Source organism: Schistocerca americana, chromosome 5 (genome assembly GCF_021461395.2).
Source record: "Schistocerca americana isolate TAMUIC-IGC-003095 chromosome 5, iqSchAmer2.1, whole genome shotgun sequence".
NCBI classification, from domain to species: domain Eukaryota; kingdom Metazoa; phylum Arthropoda; class Insecta; order Orthoptera; family Acrididae; genus Schistocerca; species Schistocerca americana.
Window position 1 is genome coordinate 296,309,919 of NC_060123.1, and position 17,439 is coordinate 296,327,357.

Consider the following 17,439-nt stretch of genomic DNA (forward strand, 5'->3'; position numbering starts at 1 on the left):
CATTTCTTCTTGGTGTAGCAATTTTAATGGCCAGTAGTGTACTTTGTTAAGGGATTTCGGAAAATCGTGTTTCGTAACTTTGCATTAGTGGCACTGTCCTCGGTAAGACCGTCGTTGTTATCGCGCAGTAGAGTTTTAACAAGAAAGCATTGCACTTGGCTATCTCGTCAAAGACGTAACAAAAATTATATCTTTAAGCAGTTATCACTCGACTGTTCTTATGAAAAGATAAATTTTATTCGGCTGCGGTTACAATAGTCCCACAGGGTGTTCCAAATACCACTATTTTCAAACGATATTAATAGTTAATGCGACATATTTGACATTTTTCGTCACTGCGACATTACGCAGCCGGCAATACCGACGGAAACTACGGTATCTGGTACCGGACACAAGGAGATCAAACGTCACCAAGTTACCGCAAGCCAGTGACGTTCGATACTGAAGGGGATAGGAGAATTGCAAAAGTAGCACATGCCGTGGAGACCGTAAGCCCTGGGTTGTGGTGGAGGTGGGTGTTGTGTTTCCCGGAAAGGGAAGTGGGCTCGGCTGCCCCCTCCCAGCGAGCCCCGGCGCGGCTATAAGACGCGCGGCGCGCCGGCCGCCGTCGACCAGACAGTGCCGACCCACGAACATGAGGACCGCGACACTGTGCACCGTGGTGGCGGCGGCGCTGTTGCTGGCGCTGGCAGAGGCGGCCGGCCCGCAGGAGGCGCTCTACGCCAAGTACGAGAACCTGGACGTGGACCGCATGCTGCGCAACCAGCGCCTCGTCGCCGCCACCATCAAGTGTCTCATGGACGAGGCGCCTTGCACTCCAGAAGCCCGCGACCTCAAGAGTGAGTACCGACAACCGACGAGTTGATTCGAGCTCTTCTCTTTGTTTTCGTTGCCCTCGCCGCCGTCCTCATCCCGCTATTTGTAACCTTCGACCGTAGATACTAGTAGACTGTCCTTGCTGTGCAGATGCGCAAAACTATAGACCTATATCTCTGACGCCGATCTGTTGCAGAATTTTAGAACATGTTTTTTGCTCTCGTATCATGTCGTTTTTGGAAACCCAGAATTTGCTCTGTAGGAATCAACATGGATTCCGGAAACAGCGATCGTGTGAGACCCAACTCGCTTTATTTGTTCATGAGACCCAGAAAATATTAGATACAGGCTCACAGGTAGATGCTACTTTCCTTGACTTCCGGAAGGCGTTCGATACAGTTCCGCACTGTCGCCTGATAAACAAAGTAAGAGCCTACGGAATATCAGATCAGCTGTGTGGCTGGATTGAAGAGTTTTTAGCAAAATGAACACAGCATGTTGTTATCAATGGAGAGACGTCTACAGATGTTAAAGTAACCTGGCGTGCCACAGGGGAGTGTTATGGGACCATTGCTTTTCACAATATATATATAAATGACCTAGTAGATAGTGTCGGAAGTTCCATGCGGCTTTTCGCGGATGATGCTGCAGTATACAGAGAAGTTGCAGCATTAGAAAATTGTAGCGAAATGCAGGAAGATCTGCTGCGGATAGGCACTTGGTGCAGGGAGTGGCAACTGACCAGTAACATAGACAAATGTAATGTTTTGTGAATACATAGAAAGAAGGATCCTTTATTGTATGATTATATGATAGCGGAACAAACACTGGTAGCAGTTACTTCCGTAAAATATCTGGGAGTATGCGTGCGGAACGATTTGAAGTGGAATGATCATATAAAATTAATTGTTGGTAAGGCGGGTACCAGGTTGAGATTCATTGGGAGAGTCCTCAGAAAATGTAGTCCATCAACAAAGGAGATGGCTTACAAAACACTCGATCGACCTATACTTGAGTATTGCTCATCAGTGTGGGATCCGTACCAGATCGGTTTGACGGAGGAGATAGAGAAGATCCAAAGAAGAGCGGCGCGTTTCGTCATAGGGTTATTTGGTAAGCGTGATAGCGTTACGGAGATGTTTAGCAAACTCAAGTGGCAGACTCTGCAAGAGAGGCGCTCTGCATCGCGGTGTAGCTTGCTCGCCAGGTTTCGAGAGGGTGCGTTTCTGGATGAGGTATCGACTATATTGCTTCCCCCTACTTATACCTCTCGAGGAGATCAAGACTGTAAAATTAGAGAGATTCGAACGCGCACGGAGTCTTTCCGGCAGTCGTTCTTCCCGCGAACCATACGCGACTGGAACAGGAAAGGGAGGTAGTGACAGTGGCACGTAGAGTGCCCTCCGCCACACGCCGCTGGGTGGCTTGCGGAGTATAAATGTAGATGTAGATGTAGAAGCTATAGGGATGGTGTGGCTCCAACATAAACCACGTGACTGTTGGCAAAACGTTGCGGGATTTCAAATGAGCGGTCTGCCATCCTATGTTTGTATCGTATTTTACCCACATTTCTCAATTGACTGCCAAACGCTTCCAACAAAAATTACTTTTTTATTTGCGAAAAATTATGTCAGAACTACATTTGAACTGAATTTGTTCACAGTACCATTTATAAAATCCAACAAATACATCGAACGCCCCTCTGGTGGACAGCGGGACTAAATTACTATAAACTATCAATTAAAGTAAAATGTCGTTAAAATTCTTTTAAACAGTAAGAGTCGGCTCGTGTCAAAACTTTAAATATTGGATTCGCCGTGTTTTGAGCTCTTATAAAAGAAAATGGGATATGGGAATTATGTCAACTATAGGTGCCAAAATTGTCGACTTTGGGAGCAGGCCTATTTTAGAGTATCAACTTTAGGCGCACTTCAAAGGTTCAGTTCCTACTATTTTCACAAAAGTTTAAACCATCAGTTTAAAAAAATGATATTTTAGATGAAAGGTGAGACTTTGAAGTTTCAGAAAATAATTTTGCAGCCTACATTTATTTAATAGTATTAGAAGATAGAAAAAAATTCTCTCCATGTGTCGACTATAGGTGCTCTTACCTTATTATAATCTCACTTGTATATACAAAAAGGCACGTATGTGCAGATGGCCTAAAGTTTTTCCCTTTCAAGGCCTATATCCAAAGCTGCCTTCGGTTTTCATCCTTAGTGAACCTATGAGTAGGAACGCGAAACAGTTATACTTACTTCTGTAACCGAATTATCACAGATACTTTCAAAAATGTAATATGAGTCTGACTTCACAGGCATCACTTTCAACACTTTAATTTACGTGATACTCTATTTCAAGTGTAAAAAACATATAAAAGTCACTTCAGCGGATTTCAATAAACGCATCTGCACTATCATAGAGACATACGTGAAATGTAATGCCATTTCCCCCGACAAAACGCTGAGTACAGCCATAAGCGCAACACGAAACAACCATGTTTTCCCAACAATCACGTGACTTTAGCCCAGAGATGTTGGAGCCACGAAAATAACGTCAGGGCCAGTCTATTATATTTATGGTCGAAGTTTGTAACCCGATAAAGTGAATTATGGGAAAATACTGGCTATTTATCATTAAAGTGCAGTTGCAGACGTCGTGTGTTGTCTATGACTACCATATGGCAGCGGAACGTGATGGATATTCCAATGCATTAGTGCGGAACCAGTTCACGCCGGGAAAAAAGTTAGTTTCAATTTTGGCCATCAGGTGCAAATCTGGCGCTGTGAATGCAAGAAAGATGTATAGGAATGTTTCCATATGTAGTTGATTAGGAACGTGATGTGGACAGAAAACGTCAAACAAGTGAGAAAGACTTAATGTTGTTTTTATTATTAACTGCCACTTACACAGTTTGTTCGATATGAGCACCAGAGATGTCGACGAGATGCTCTACAGCACCTGGTGGCCAAAATTGGAACTAATTTTTTTCAGCGTAAATCTGTTCGGCATTAATGCATTACCACAGCTAACAAGTTTCACTGCCACGCGATAGTTACAGCTCACACTGGTCCTCCGTGATTGGCTGTACTTTAATTATAACCCATCCAGGCCGCCATGCGCTGTTGTCATTTTTCGGGGTGCACTCAGCCTCGTGATGCCAATTGAGGAGCTACTAAGCCGAATAGTAGCGGTTTCGGTCAAGAATACCATCATAACGACCGGGAGAGCAGTGTGCTGACCCCACGTCCCTCCTATCCGCATCCTACAATGAGGATGACACGGCGGTCGGATGGTCCAAGTAGGCCACTCGTGGCCTGAAGACGGAGTGTTTTTTTTTTAATTATAACCACCTGGTACTACATCTACAAATACAGTGTGTTACACAATTTCTAGTACAGTCTTTTAGGGGCTATAGAGGGTACTTAGTAGATAAAGTTCTGAGAAGGAACCAACGTCCGAGAATGTACTGTCTGGATATAAAATAAGTTTGAAGGCCAGACTCTTTTCAAATCTCCCATTTAACGCTACGCACACAAACTGAGAAGAGGGTGCCGTTGTCGGTCCCAGTTGTAATTATGACCTCAAAAACCATTTTCGTCCTGCTTTAACAACAGCAGCGAGAAAATGGTAAGTTGGCAGCGAGGAGGATCGACTATGGTGTTCCACGGACGAACCACGGTCTCGACTTGGAGGACGTTCTTCATCGCGTAGAAGAGAACACGACCACCCGAAGCATTGCTCATGCGTAGGATACCGTAGAACAAACAGGTCATTGTCTCCACTGTGTGCGCACCGTGGAGAGAGATGTGAAAGTATTACGATCTTCGAACTTGTTTTACATCCAAACGGTACATTTCCAGACATGCGTTCGTTACCAAAACTTTATCAGTAAGTCCACTCTACAATCACTATAAGTGTGCAGTAGGAACTGTGAATCACCCTGTGACTCCGGAAGCCACCGTACAATGCATGGTGGAGGGAACATCGTACCAAGTTTCAGCCATTTTCCTTCTTCTTCCACTACCGTGTTGAGACTCTGTAAGTGCTCTAATCTCTATTGACTTACTCTCATGATCCCTAAAGAATGTACGGAATCAGTCATATGAGACGTAATATCCTTTTCACTTAGCGAACGGTTCAAGATATCGAAACGAGGTGTTTAGCAAATGTTAGTACGCAGAACAGCACATTATTATGTTGCACTTGTAGTCCCGTTAACTGTTCTATGCACAGAAATATTCAAGCAAGTATTTTTTTATGTTTGTTCCAGTTAATGGGCTACAATATTTTACACCAGATAGTTAACTTCGGCCTGTCATGGCCACATTCGAGACCTGAGTACAAATGATTTTTCAGTCACATCGAGCAAACGTATATAAAAATGATATAATCAGAAGGTAGTTACATTTTCATGTAAAACGGTGAAGTTCTTGTAGCTTGTTACGTTCTGACTGTATCACATTTACATAAGTTGCCTCAATATCACGGAAAAATAGTTTGTACTCAAGTTCTGAATGTGGTCGTCATGTTGCAATCTTCAGTCCGAAGACTAGTTTGCTGCAGTTCTCCAAGCTAGTCTAGCCAGTGAAGCCCTCCTCATCTATGCATAACTACCACAACTACATCCATTTTAATTTCCGTAAGGTATTCAAGATTTGGTCCTAATTTTTTACCTCCACACTTCCTTTTATTACATAATTGTCCGCTACGGTCGCAGGTTCGAATCCTGCCTCGGGCATGGATGTGTGTGATGTACTTAGGTTAGTTAGGTTTAAGTAGTTCTAAGTTCTAGGGGACTGATGACCTCAGATGTTAAGTCCCATAGTGTTCAGAACCATTTGAACCATTTGAACCATAATTGTCAGTTCCTTGGCGCCTTAGGATCTGCCCTTTCAAACAAACCCCGCTTTTAGTCAAGTTGTAGCATAAAGCTGTTTTTCCCTCGGTTCTGTTAAGTACTTTCTCACTTGTTGCTCGATACACCCATCTAATATGCAGCATTCTCCTACAGCATAACATTTCAAACGCTTCTAACTTCTTCTTGTCCGGACTGGCTATCATCCACGTTTCATTTGCATACAAGTCTACACTCCAGACAAATAGCTTCAGAAAAGACTTCTTAACGTTTAAACTTATATTAGACGTTTACAAATTTCGCTTTTTCGGAAATGCTTGCTCATACCACTCTGCATTTCAAGTCCTCGCTACCTCAGCTATCATCAGTTGTTTTGCTGCCCAAATAATAACACTCATCTACTACTTTTAGTGTAATTTCCTAATCTAATTCCCTCAGCATCGTCTGATTTAGCTGGACTATACTAAATTCCCTTGGTTTACTTTTACTTAGACCTTATTCCATTCCATAGGTTTACTTTTATTGATGTTCATATTACAAACTCTTTTCAAAATACTATCTATTCCATTCAACTGTTCTTCCAAGTCTTTAGCCGTCTCTGACAGACTTCGGTCATTCGTAAATCGCAAATGTTTTATTTCTTCTCCCTGAACTTCAGTTCCATTTCTAAATTGTTCCTTTTTCCTTGATAGTTTGCATAGTGTACTGATTGAAGAACATCGGGAACAAGCTACAACCTCGTGTCACCCCCTTCTCAACTAGCGCTTTCCTTTCTATCCATCGCCGGCCGGTGTGGCCGTGCGGTTCTAGGCGCTTCAGTCTGGAACCGCGTGACCACTACGGTCGCAGGTTCGAATCCTGCCTCGGGCATGGATGTGTGTGATGTCCTTAGGTTAGTTAGGTTTAAGTAGTTCTAAGCTCTAGGGGACTGATGACCACAGATGTTAAGTCCCATAGTGCTCAGAGCCATTTGAACCATTTAGCCTTTCTATCCATCGACTTTTATAAACGCAGTCTGATTTCTGTAAAAGTTGTAAATAACATTTCGCTTCCTGTATTTTATACCTGCTACCTTCAGAATTTCAGAGTTTGGTCGAGTCCACTTTGCCAAAAGCTTGCTCTAAATCTACAAGTGCAAATGCTCATCAGAGACAGAAGTTAATCACCTAGTGTGAAATATGATGGTCTGCAACCATCACAAACATAAAAAAAAAACATTTTCTGGACATTTGGAATTTTGTTTAGACTATGTTGCAGCTCGTCAAGCAAGTATGTGGTCTTTTTAATGGAACGATATTCTTTTTTGCGGCATTGGAAAGTTCTTGAAAAGACGAGAACGAGGCTTGTTAATGTTGGCGTCCAACTTTCCGCAAAAATTGAAAGACACGGTGACTGGTATTGGGTGCTGTGGTGTAAACACCGTCAAAAAACGAATGTAATCCTGTTACCAAGAGCACATGACCTAAGGGCATGGGTATTTAACTTCACATTGTGAATGTAAGCAGCACCCGAAATGGAAACAGATTTTTGCAGAATCTCTTAAACCAAGGTTTTTTATTTTTGATTTTGTGCGATAACAATAAACAAGATTTTTTTTTAATAGAGGGCGTTAGTGTGCTCTGCAGCACTTTAGTTCATTATATATGAACACAATCTGATGTGGTCTGACACACATATAACATATGTGGAAGTCATTTTGATGAAAGCAGCCTCTCTGTCACCAATTAAATCCCCAAACACAACGACCGCTTCCAATTAAACAAGAAAAAATCGACAATGATAACTTAGCTCACCATTTTAAGGCGTTAAATATGTATGCGACGAGATACTAGTTTAATAGTTTCGGCGCAACTAGAAAACGTGAGCCGTTCTTTCCTATGACCGTAAAAATTGCATCAAACGATCAAGCAATTACAACAGTAGTGTAGGAGATCTACGGCTATCTTCTGCCACCAGCACAGTTAATGGAGTAAAATCCATGGTTTAGTATTGATGGTGCCTAAGCGCGTAATCCGCGGAATACCAAACAGAAGTTACAACATGACAACACTGCATACAGCTTAAACCTCAAATATAAAATAATTAGAGAGGAATCCCTCATTAAAACGGATCATGAAATTTACATCTACAACTAAAATGAAATAACGAGGGTAATTCAAGCCGTAGTTTAAACAGACTTCCCGCCAGTGTCGGAATGGTTCTGTCATTGAATGAATGCTTCGTCTCTACTAATCTGTGTTGTGATGCAGTGTATTCTAGGGGGCCGGCCGCTGTGGCCGAGTGGTTCTAGGTGCTTCAGTTCGAAACCGCTCTGCTGCTACGGTCGTAGGTTCGAATCCTGCCTCGGGCGTGGATGTGTGTGATGTTCTTAGGTCAGTTAGGTTTAAGTAGTTCTAAGTCTAGGGGACTGATAACCTCAGATGTTAAGGCCCATAGTGCTTAGAGTCATTTGAACCATTTTCTTGTATCCTAACGCCCCTTCTTTGTCTCTCTCTCTCTCCCTCTAGTACATACGACACCATCGGGGCCTCAAAACTTCGTCATGTGTATGCGAATGAGATACGATGATAATAAAAAGTATTTAAATAGTATGGAGACGCTATGGATGGATTAGTAAGAAGTCAGAGTATCTCAGTGTCTAAGGCTACTTATTCGCAATTCGTACGCCTCCGTTCCTGCTAGACTTATTTCTTGCTACCACTTGAACGAAAATAGGGGAACTTGTTCCGACAAAAGTGAATGAACATTTAATAGGCAGAAAAGGAAGAAAGAAATGTCACAAGAATCAACATTCGCAAAATAAGAAGAGAAAAGCTGAGACGAAGCTTTCCTGTAGGTACTTCCACATATTCTTCCGGGTATCTGTTTTCTTTTGGTATTGTTGCTGGCTTGGGATACTGGGCAAGTTCCGTGAAGCTGCCCGACCGGGAAAGGAGGCCACCTGCCGGCGCCTTCAACTGGGACTGCTGGCGTAACACTCTCCCGAGACGTGGACCGCTTTCTCCGACACCACTTTCGCTTTCAATAGCCGCCTAAGCCGTACCGTCGTCGTTTTAAGGCTACAGTTTAACATAATTTTGAGCCTGGTTTTCTTTAATAAATACCATCACTTTTAGTCCGTGTTTACACTCAGAAACGTATATACACTGATGAGCCAAAACATTACGACCATGCTACTGGTCCACTTTTGGAGCGCTTCATACACTCTAAAGAGAAAAAAAAAAAACGTCTCACCACGAAGGAATTATCCTAATGGGACGGAAATCAGTAGATGTGATATACATGTACAGACCATCAAAATGGTTACGATTTCGGAAACATAGGATGATTTATTCTAGAGAAAACTGATCAAATCAATAACGCAATGGTCTACCTCTGACCCTTACGCAGATAGTTATTCGGCCTGAAATTGATTGACAGAATTGTTGCATGTCCTCCTGAGGGATATCTTGCCAAGTCCTGTCCAGTTGGAGCGATAGATTTTCAAAATCACGAGTTGGTTGGAGGGCCCTGCCCATAAGGCTCCAAACGTTCTCAATTGAGGAGAGATCTAGAGGGCCTTGCTGGCTGGAATCTCACTGACTAGAGTAGAATTATCATCAGTGATGAGTCCCGCTTAGAACTGAGCCCCGATGACTAGCGAAGAAGTGCCTGGAGACGCTCCAGACAGCGGTGGGATACCAACCTGAGAGTCGCCCGCCATGCAGACCTAAAACCAGGAGTGACGGCCTGAGGTGCCATTTCTTTTCATAGCAGGACCCCTTTGGTTCTCATCTGCAGCATACTAGCGGTACATCGGCGATATTCTGCTCCCCGTTTGGTTACCCTTCGTGGAAAAGAATTCCGGGTTTACATTTCAGCAAGGTGACGCCCGCCCGCACATGTCAAGCGTTTCTGCTATTTGTCTTCAAGCTTGACAAATCCTGCCTTGGCCAGCAATGAGTGTTCCAGCGATTGTCCATGGCTTGGATTAAACAAGTCCTTGGTGGGTTTCGGAGATAGGCGGCCCCAGATGCCTACGCACAGGTCAAGCAGTTCCCCTAAATTACGGACCGGTGGTTGTGATCACGGAACTGCCGCCCGAAAGCGATCCAGGTGTGTTCCATCGGTTCGCGTAAGGTGAACTTGACGGCCAGGACATCAAGGGGAGCACACGATCCTACTCCGAAAATGGTTGTAGAACCATTCTGGCATTGTGACACGGTCACTTTTCCTGCTGGAAAACGCCATCGATGTCGGGTAAGAAGTGAAGCGTGAAGCATGTGGCCCGCAATAACGTCCACGTAGTCTACAGCTGTCAACGTGCCTCGATTACAGTCACAGGCTCCACGAAAGCCTAAGTGATATCTCCCATTACTCAATACCTGAACCTGTGGCGCAGTGCATGTTTCGAGCAGCTGTTCGCCTCGGGCCGGCCGCTGTGAACGAGAGGTTCTATGCGCTTCAGTCTGGAACCGCGCGACCGCTACGGTCGCAAGTTCGAATCCTGGGCGTGGACGTGTGTGATGTCCTTACGTTGGTTAGGTTTAAGTAGTTCTAAGTCTAGGGGACTGATGACCTCAGATGTTAAGTCCCACAGTGCTCAGAGCCATTTGAACCATTTTTTTGTTCGCCTGGGTGATGTCGATATCTCGACACGACCATCGAACTGATGTAAGTAGAAGCGTGATTACACGACCAGGTGACACGTTTCCATTGACCCACAATCCAGTATCAATGATCCCGTGATCGTTGCAGTTGTAATTGACACTGTCATTGGGTCGATATGGGAACATATAGGTGCCGTCTGTTGCGGAGCAACATATTTAACGATGTATCTTCCACCAACACTCTACTTACTCGTCAGATCTGCCGCTGATTGCCTCTTGTCCTTCTTTACAGAAGAGATAAGTCTCCGACCCCCACGTTTTGTGATGAGCCAGGGACGTTCGACACTCTGCCGTGTACTCACTGTTTCACCGTCCTTCAACTACTTTGCATATATACTCACGACAACAGCACGCCGACAGGCGATCGGCTTTGCAATTTCCTACATGCTCCTTCCCAAGCATATTTCATCTGCCTTTGCTAAAGCCGCTTTTGTCAGTGTATTTTCCCACTTGCGACCCGTATCGACGCTAGAATGATTCTCCATTCGTCTTTTGTTCCGCCGTAGGTAACACAAAAATGTGGTAACATTTGAAAATCCAATACTTCACGGAATAAAGTAGGTAGATAGGTAAAAACTGACACAAATGCTTGAAATGACATGAGGTTTCATTGAAACCAAAGAAAAGTGCACAAAATCACCAACAGATGCCATTTCATATGATACAAAGGCAATGATTAGCATAACAATTGATTTTTAGCAAAGACAATGTTCCTAATAACAAATGCTGAACGTGACAATGTGTCGGCCGTCCTTCATCAACACGTGTAGTGGAGAAAAATATGAACAGAACTGTAGAGCATATCAGGCATGCTGAGAAATTGGCGTCAGAAACTGTCTTTTAGCTTTCATAATGACGTCGGTCGACCGCGATAGACTTGCGACTTCTCGTAACACCACAACTAATAAGTACCAGTATTGAGGTCTGGGGACCTGGGAGGCCAAGCATGACGGACGTAGTGACCCAGCACGCAATCCCCGCACACATCTTCAACACGTGTATCAATACTGGGTGTAGAGCCACACTGCATAAAAGTCGTACCTTCCAGCAGGTTTTTATCAGCCAGGCTGGGAATGATACGACATCCTCTCTCACTACAGCTCATCTGATACACGATTCTCATGCTGCGTCACTAACGTGTCGCTGCCCAGCGCCACCCATTGGCCATTTTTTTTACACTCTGTTTTGGTTTCAATAAAATCCCATATTGTTTCAGGCACACATGTCAATTCTTACCTCTCTACGTACATTATTCCGTGAATTAGTGCGTTTTCAGATGTTAACTGACTTTTGGGTCACCCTGTACTTTCCTTGCCGCGTCACCATGCCCACAATTTCTCCAGACGACATTCCATCTCGTGGTGGGCGATGGTTACATTGTTTTGGCTCTTCGATGTATATGTCATCTCCTTTATCATCCACACATGTTTCTCTGAAATTTCACGATCTGGAGTGATAAATTTTATTCTCTTAATCGCACATACTGATGTTCACGTAGCTTTCTGCCATCTACAGTGCAGCTGATATTTTCTACTGTTTCTCATGAGAAATTTTTGTGGTTTCTACGTTATCAAGACCCTATGGAACTGTACTCGCAAACACGCGTAATGTAAACACTGACATAGTGTGTACTGCAAAAATCAGATCGTTAGGTTTGTATCAACATTTAACTTGCAAGTGCGTAAAGGTTTCAGAGCATTTAAACTACAGAGTGTATACTAGAGCACACTACTGCTCTTCTGAGGTGATGAACCTAGCACACTAGAAATATTATACAGAATCGGTTTTACTTATACTTTAAACATCCTGGTTACGCTAGCAGATTAACTAATAAAGTTTGAAAAGTTCGAAATAACACGAGGACAATTCAGCAAATCTTCGCTTACACTAACTTGCTGCGCAAAATACTGTGTCCAACGGCATCGAGATTTGACTTACAAGGGGCACGCGCCTACTCTTCATCACCGATTTCGTCCAGAAATGTCGTTTGAATAGGGCCTGTCCTCGGGTAGACCGTTCGCCGGGTGCAAGTCTTTCGATTTGCGCGTCGATGGGGATGAAATGATGACGATTAGGACAAGGCAACAACCAGTCCCTGAGCAGAGAAAATCTCCGACCCAGCCGGGAATCGAACCCTTGCCCTTAGGACTGACATTCTGTCGCGCTGACCACTCAGCTACCGGGAGCGGACATCCAGAAATGAAAGTGACAGAACTGAAACTTCCAGATGGCCAAGCGTTTTGAAAGAATAGCAGTTCTGTTATCGTAGTTTCTCGGCAGCGGTTAGCGCAGAGGAAAGAGTGCACGAGGGCAATCCGAGGGCCTTGAGGTCTAGCACCTATGCGAGAACTTTTTTATTTTATTTTCACGTTTTACGTTACTTACACTGCAAATGAACCGAAATATGAACAAAGTAACCCACTCGTATTCAGCCCAATATACTACAACCCTCTCTGGGAAATTTTTGCAAGGAATGTCGTCATTACCTCTTCAAACTCTAGGAAATCTACAGTAACTACAAACAAAAAATTTTTCACTTGTATGATGAAGCGCTATGTGCAGGAGAAAAAAATGTCTTCTCTTAATTGACTCGTAGGAAAGACAAGAAAATCCACAAGTATACGACGAGATTTTTCAAGATGAAGAAGGATAGAAGGATTGCCATCGTGCGGTATTAAAGTGATTCCGCCCAAACGCACTCCGCTAGTGCCACCGTGCGGTTTCTGTTTTTACTATCAGGTAAAAAATTTGATGAAAAACCTGCTTTTATCGAAAAAGAGAAAGAAATCGCATCCCTAGAAGACTGTATTAAAATTCATTCCACTGTACATCATTATCTGTCCTCGCCAGTATTTTTGTCGAGATGATGCGTTACGCGTGGTTTACTGCCAAATCGTGCGATGAGAGTAAATTTTTCAAGAATGTAAACCAAGCTAGTTTTCCTGTACAAACTTTAAAACAACCAAAGAACTGTAAAAAGTGCGACATTTATAAAGTGTACAAGTTGCCGAGTTAATTACTGCTTTCCATATCATTTTTCGATTAATATCATCCCAGCACGTGTAAATCATAAGCCTTAATATAATAAAAGTATGTAATGTAATATAGGGAATTCTCATGTACACTTTAAAATGGTTCAAATGGCTCTAAGCATTGTCGGACTTAACATCTGAGCCGGCCGAGGTGGCCGAGCGGTTCTAGGCGCTACAGTCAGGAGACGCGCGACCGCTACGGTCGCAGGTTCGAATCCTGCCTCGGGCATGGATGTGGGTGATGTCCTTAGGTTAGTTAGGTTTAAGTAGTTCTAAGTTCTAGGGGACTGATGACCTCAGATGTTAGTCCCATAGTGTTCAGATCAATTTGAACCATTCTGAACTTAACATCTGAGGTCATCAGTCCCCTAGACTTAGAACTACTTAAACCTAACTAACCTAAGGACATCACACACATCCATGACCGAGGCAGGCTTCGAACCTGCGATCGCAGCAGCTGCGCGGTTCCGGACTGAAGCGCCTAGAACAGCTCGGTCACAGCGGCCGTCTGTACACTTTAAAATTTGTTCCTATAAATTTATTTCCAATCCTAAATTTGCATTCGGCTTTTCTTTACATGCCATTTATGAAAAATATTAATAAATATCGTATACTGAACACTACTTCGTTTTATTTGCAGTGAAAGAAACGCAAAAATTGAAAATAGAAAGAAAATTGTTTTCCGTATAGGGACTCAACACCACGACCCTCCGATTACCGTTCTGCAGACTTTCCACTGCGGCAATCGCAGCCTGGATCTTAACATAAATGATTGATGTTGCACTCGGCGAGCGTCAAAAATGCTATTTCCTCTAAACGCTTGGCCATCTGTAGCTCCCATTTCGTCTCACATTACCGGCCCAGGCCCTTCATATACCATAAATGTGGTCCAAATCGTCAATGTCGATTAGGTCTGGACTCCTAGTTAATCTGTCACACGTGGTTGTCCCTTATGTAACGGTTTTTGGTTTGAAAAGAAAAATTAGTTAATGTGATCTCTTATAAAGAGACCCTATACATCGTATTACTCAGTACAATGTGATTCAGGTGGTATTATAAATATAGCAACCAGTCACGTTTCTTGGAAGACCCTAAATTAATTAAATCAATAACAATTCCAACATTTCCTACTAATTCCAGAAAATCGAAATTCAGTTTCGATGCATCATGCAGATGGTACACGTTTTGGTTACAGTAGACTGCAAATTAACACCTTGAACACCTTGTTACGAAAATTTGTGACGTGACGTCGTTATATAATATTGAGGTCGACCTTACTGTGAGTAACAAATAGAAAATGACGACGTTAAAAAACTGGTAAACTACTCTTTTCTATTTAAGTACTTCAATGTTATCTCGATCAAACTGGCATTAGCTACAAATGAAGCACTGTGTGCTGGTCGTCTGTAGAGTGTCAAAGAGGCGTAAAAGAAACAAGTCGTGCAGCAGTAATGACAAGGAAAGTTAACTGCTGAGCACTGTTCCATACTAGTCAAAGATTATGTAAATGAACCAACGAAGAGAATTTTGCTGCCAGAGTGTCTTTCGTTCCCTTTCACCTATCCACGACAGACAGCCATATCTGTGCCACTTCATGTTTCTAACAAGGGAAACTCCCCCCCGCCCCCCCCCCCCCTCCCCTTTTCCCTCAGATTCACTTGTAAAATGGCCTAGCGGACAGCCCATCAAAAACGGAATAGAGATAAAGCATGGAAACAGGAAGAAGGTGTACTGAACTGCGAAGAAAGAAGCAAAACAGAAACATTGAATGGTCCGAGATCAAGATGTGCAGATCGAGCAGACTGCAAGAACCTTGGTGTCATGGTTGTGCGGTCAAGGCATTGGACTGCAATCTGGGAGGTCAATGTTAAAATCTTCTTCGGGCCCGTTGACGTGTCTGTTCTCCTTCAATAGTCTTGGCAATTGTCATACTGTGGTGTGCGTACTGTAAGACCTTCGGTACACACACCATCAGATTATTTGACTTGTCGCTCTAACGAAGTAGGCGAGTGTCAGCAATAAGTCTCGTGGTCTTATCGTGGCGTGTTTATCTTCTGCCGTTAGGTCAGATGATAGAAATGCCACTTGCACACTTAGAGTAGCAGATTGACGGTGACCAAGTTTAAACAGAACTTGATTAATTTTTACACACATTTATTAAAATAATAACAAACATAAAAATTATGTAACTTGGGTCTGGATGCTATTTACAATTGACAATCTGAAGTTCTTTTGGTATTGGTAGGTTAATCTTATTCTCACACATATCTCTGATACTTGACAAAAGTGTCTATACATTTATCTTCATGGCTATGTACAGGAATCTGGTAATCTTTTTAGGCGCAGACTGAAACTTGACTATAGACTGGTACAGACAAATGTAGAACTCGTACAGACTGTTGCAAACAAATGCAGATTGACTAATCGGAGGTCTGTACACTTGTTATAATACCTCGCGCGTTCATGTATCACTGCGCGAGTGTGATCCACGAGGAGAAAAGGTTCTACGTTAGCAGCAATCTCACTGGCTGAATTACATTTTAATACGCGGATCGGCGGAAGCAGAATTTGGTCCGTCTCTATGGCAGCACCTTCTCGTAGTGCGGAGACGGACGAGCGCTGAGCCTGCGCTGTTGTGCTTAGCGGGGCGCGCTCTAGTGGGAAAGTTGTGTAGGCGCTGACTACGCGGAACTATGTACACAACACATACTATACAGAACATGACTAAAATAAGAATATACGAGGGGCGTTCAGAAAGTAAGCTCCGATCGGTCGCGAAATGGAAACGACTATGAAAATCCGATAAAGCTTTGCACAGATGTGTTGGGTAGTGTCTCTAGTATAACCCCAGTTAGCATCACGTCGCTCTTCTCATTTCTGAGCTCGCAGTGAGTGCGTAAAGATGTCTAGAAAACAGTGTCTGCCGCCAAGTACGAGGGCCTGGTGAGAAATTTCGCCTGAAGCTATGCAGCTAACATTACATAACTGTCGTGCTGTTTCTTCATCAAGGCAATTCTCAGCCGCATTCTGCAGGGGCAATGAAGATGCTCCTGCATTGTTTTCAAATGGAAATGTGAGATTACCCACAATACAGTCCGCAATTGTCTCCCCCTGAGTTTCATCTCTGGTCACATGAACCGCTGTCTTTGAAGACAACATTTTGACACAGACAACGAGGTGTAGGCCAGCGTGGAGAATTGGCGGAAAGCACTGGCGGCTGCCTTCTATGATGAGGCTATTGAAAAGTTGGTACAACGCTATGACAAAAGTCTAAGTCAGAACGGCGACTACGTAGAGAAGTAGCTGAAAGGTGTAGCTAATTGTTACAAGTAAAACATTTCTGATGTTCACTGTGGTTTAAATTTGGCTATCAATCGGAGCTTACTTTCTGAATAGACCTCGTATTACGTTCACAAGTAAACGTGATGAATAGTGCGAGCAGGCGAGTGCCGCATCGACCTCTCACAGAAATGAAAGCAACAAATAAACGGGTGTGTACCATGTTACAATACAGGAACTCAAGATTCAAAACTTCCAAAACGGAATGTAAGAGTCATAACATGTGGTACTCGTGTACAAGAAATAGGCGGTCCCTTCCTTACACCTAGCTGTTGAAAATGGACGTTACACCACAACACAACACAAATTTGAATACAGTGAAAACAGGTGTCAAGGATCAGAAGGACAATTCATAATTTTATGAAAAAAAAGAAGGCAAGAGGGAGATTTGAAGACTGATCTGTGTTTAGTTTTAGACGGACTGTCCGCTGGGACAACTTACCACTATATCCGAGGCCGTTGATGGGGAGTTTCCGTTGTACGATGTACATCTGTAATGTTCAGAAACATCATTTTCCATTAATTCTCCCCGCAGCCAGCATTAAAAGTTCTGGAAGTAGAGAAGTAAGTTTTCCCCAAATAATCTATTTTTTGTCAGTTGACTTGTTTCCTGCTTGTCACCTAGCTGTTGGTGTAAATAGCAAAATTTGGTGTCCTCTTGGTATCGGTGAGCATCGACGTTAAAACGTTTCCTTTAGCTATGTTCATATTGCTACGTTTGCATGTAACTGTTAGGCAACGGCCA

At 43.3% G+C, this 17,439-nt stretch overlaps 1 protein-coding gene across 1 annotated transcript in view; it reads left to right on the forward strand.

Moving 5' to 3' along the window:
- Positions 1–633: 633 nt before the first annotated feature.
- Positions 634–17,439, forward strand: part of LOC124616051 (ejaculatory bulb-specific protein 3-like) — a 30,093-nt gene continuing 13,287 nt past the window's right edge. Inside the window, exon 1 of the mRNA XM_047144285.1 lies at positions 634–839. Within this exon, the coding sequence (XP_047000241.1) occupies positions 635–839 (205 nt within the window). The 5' untranslated portion in view covers position 634. The remainder of the gene's footprint in view (positions 840–17,439) is intronic.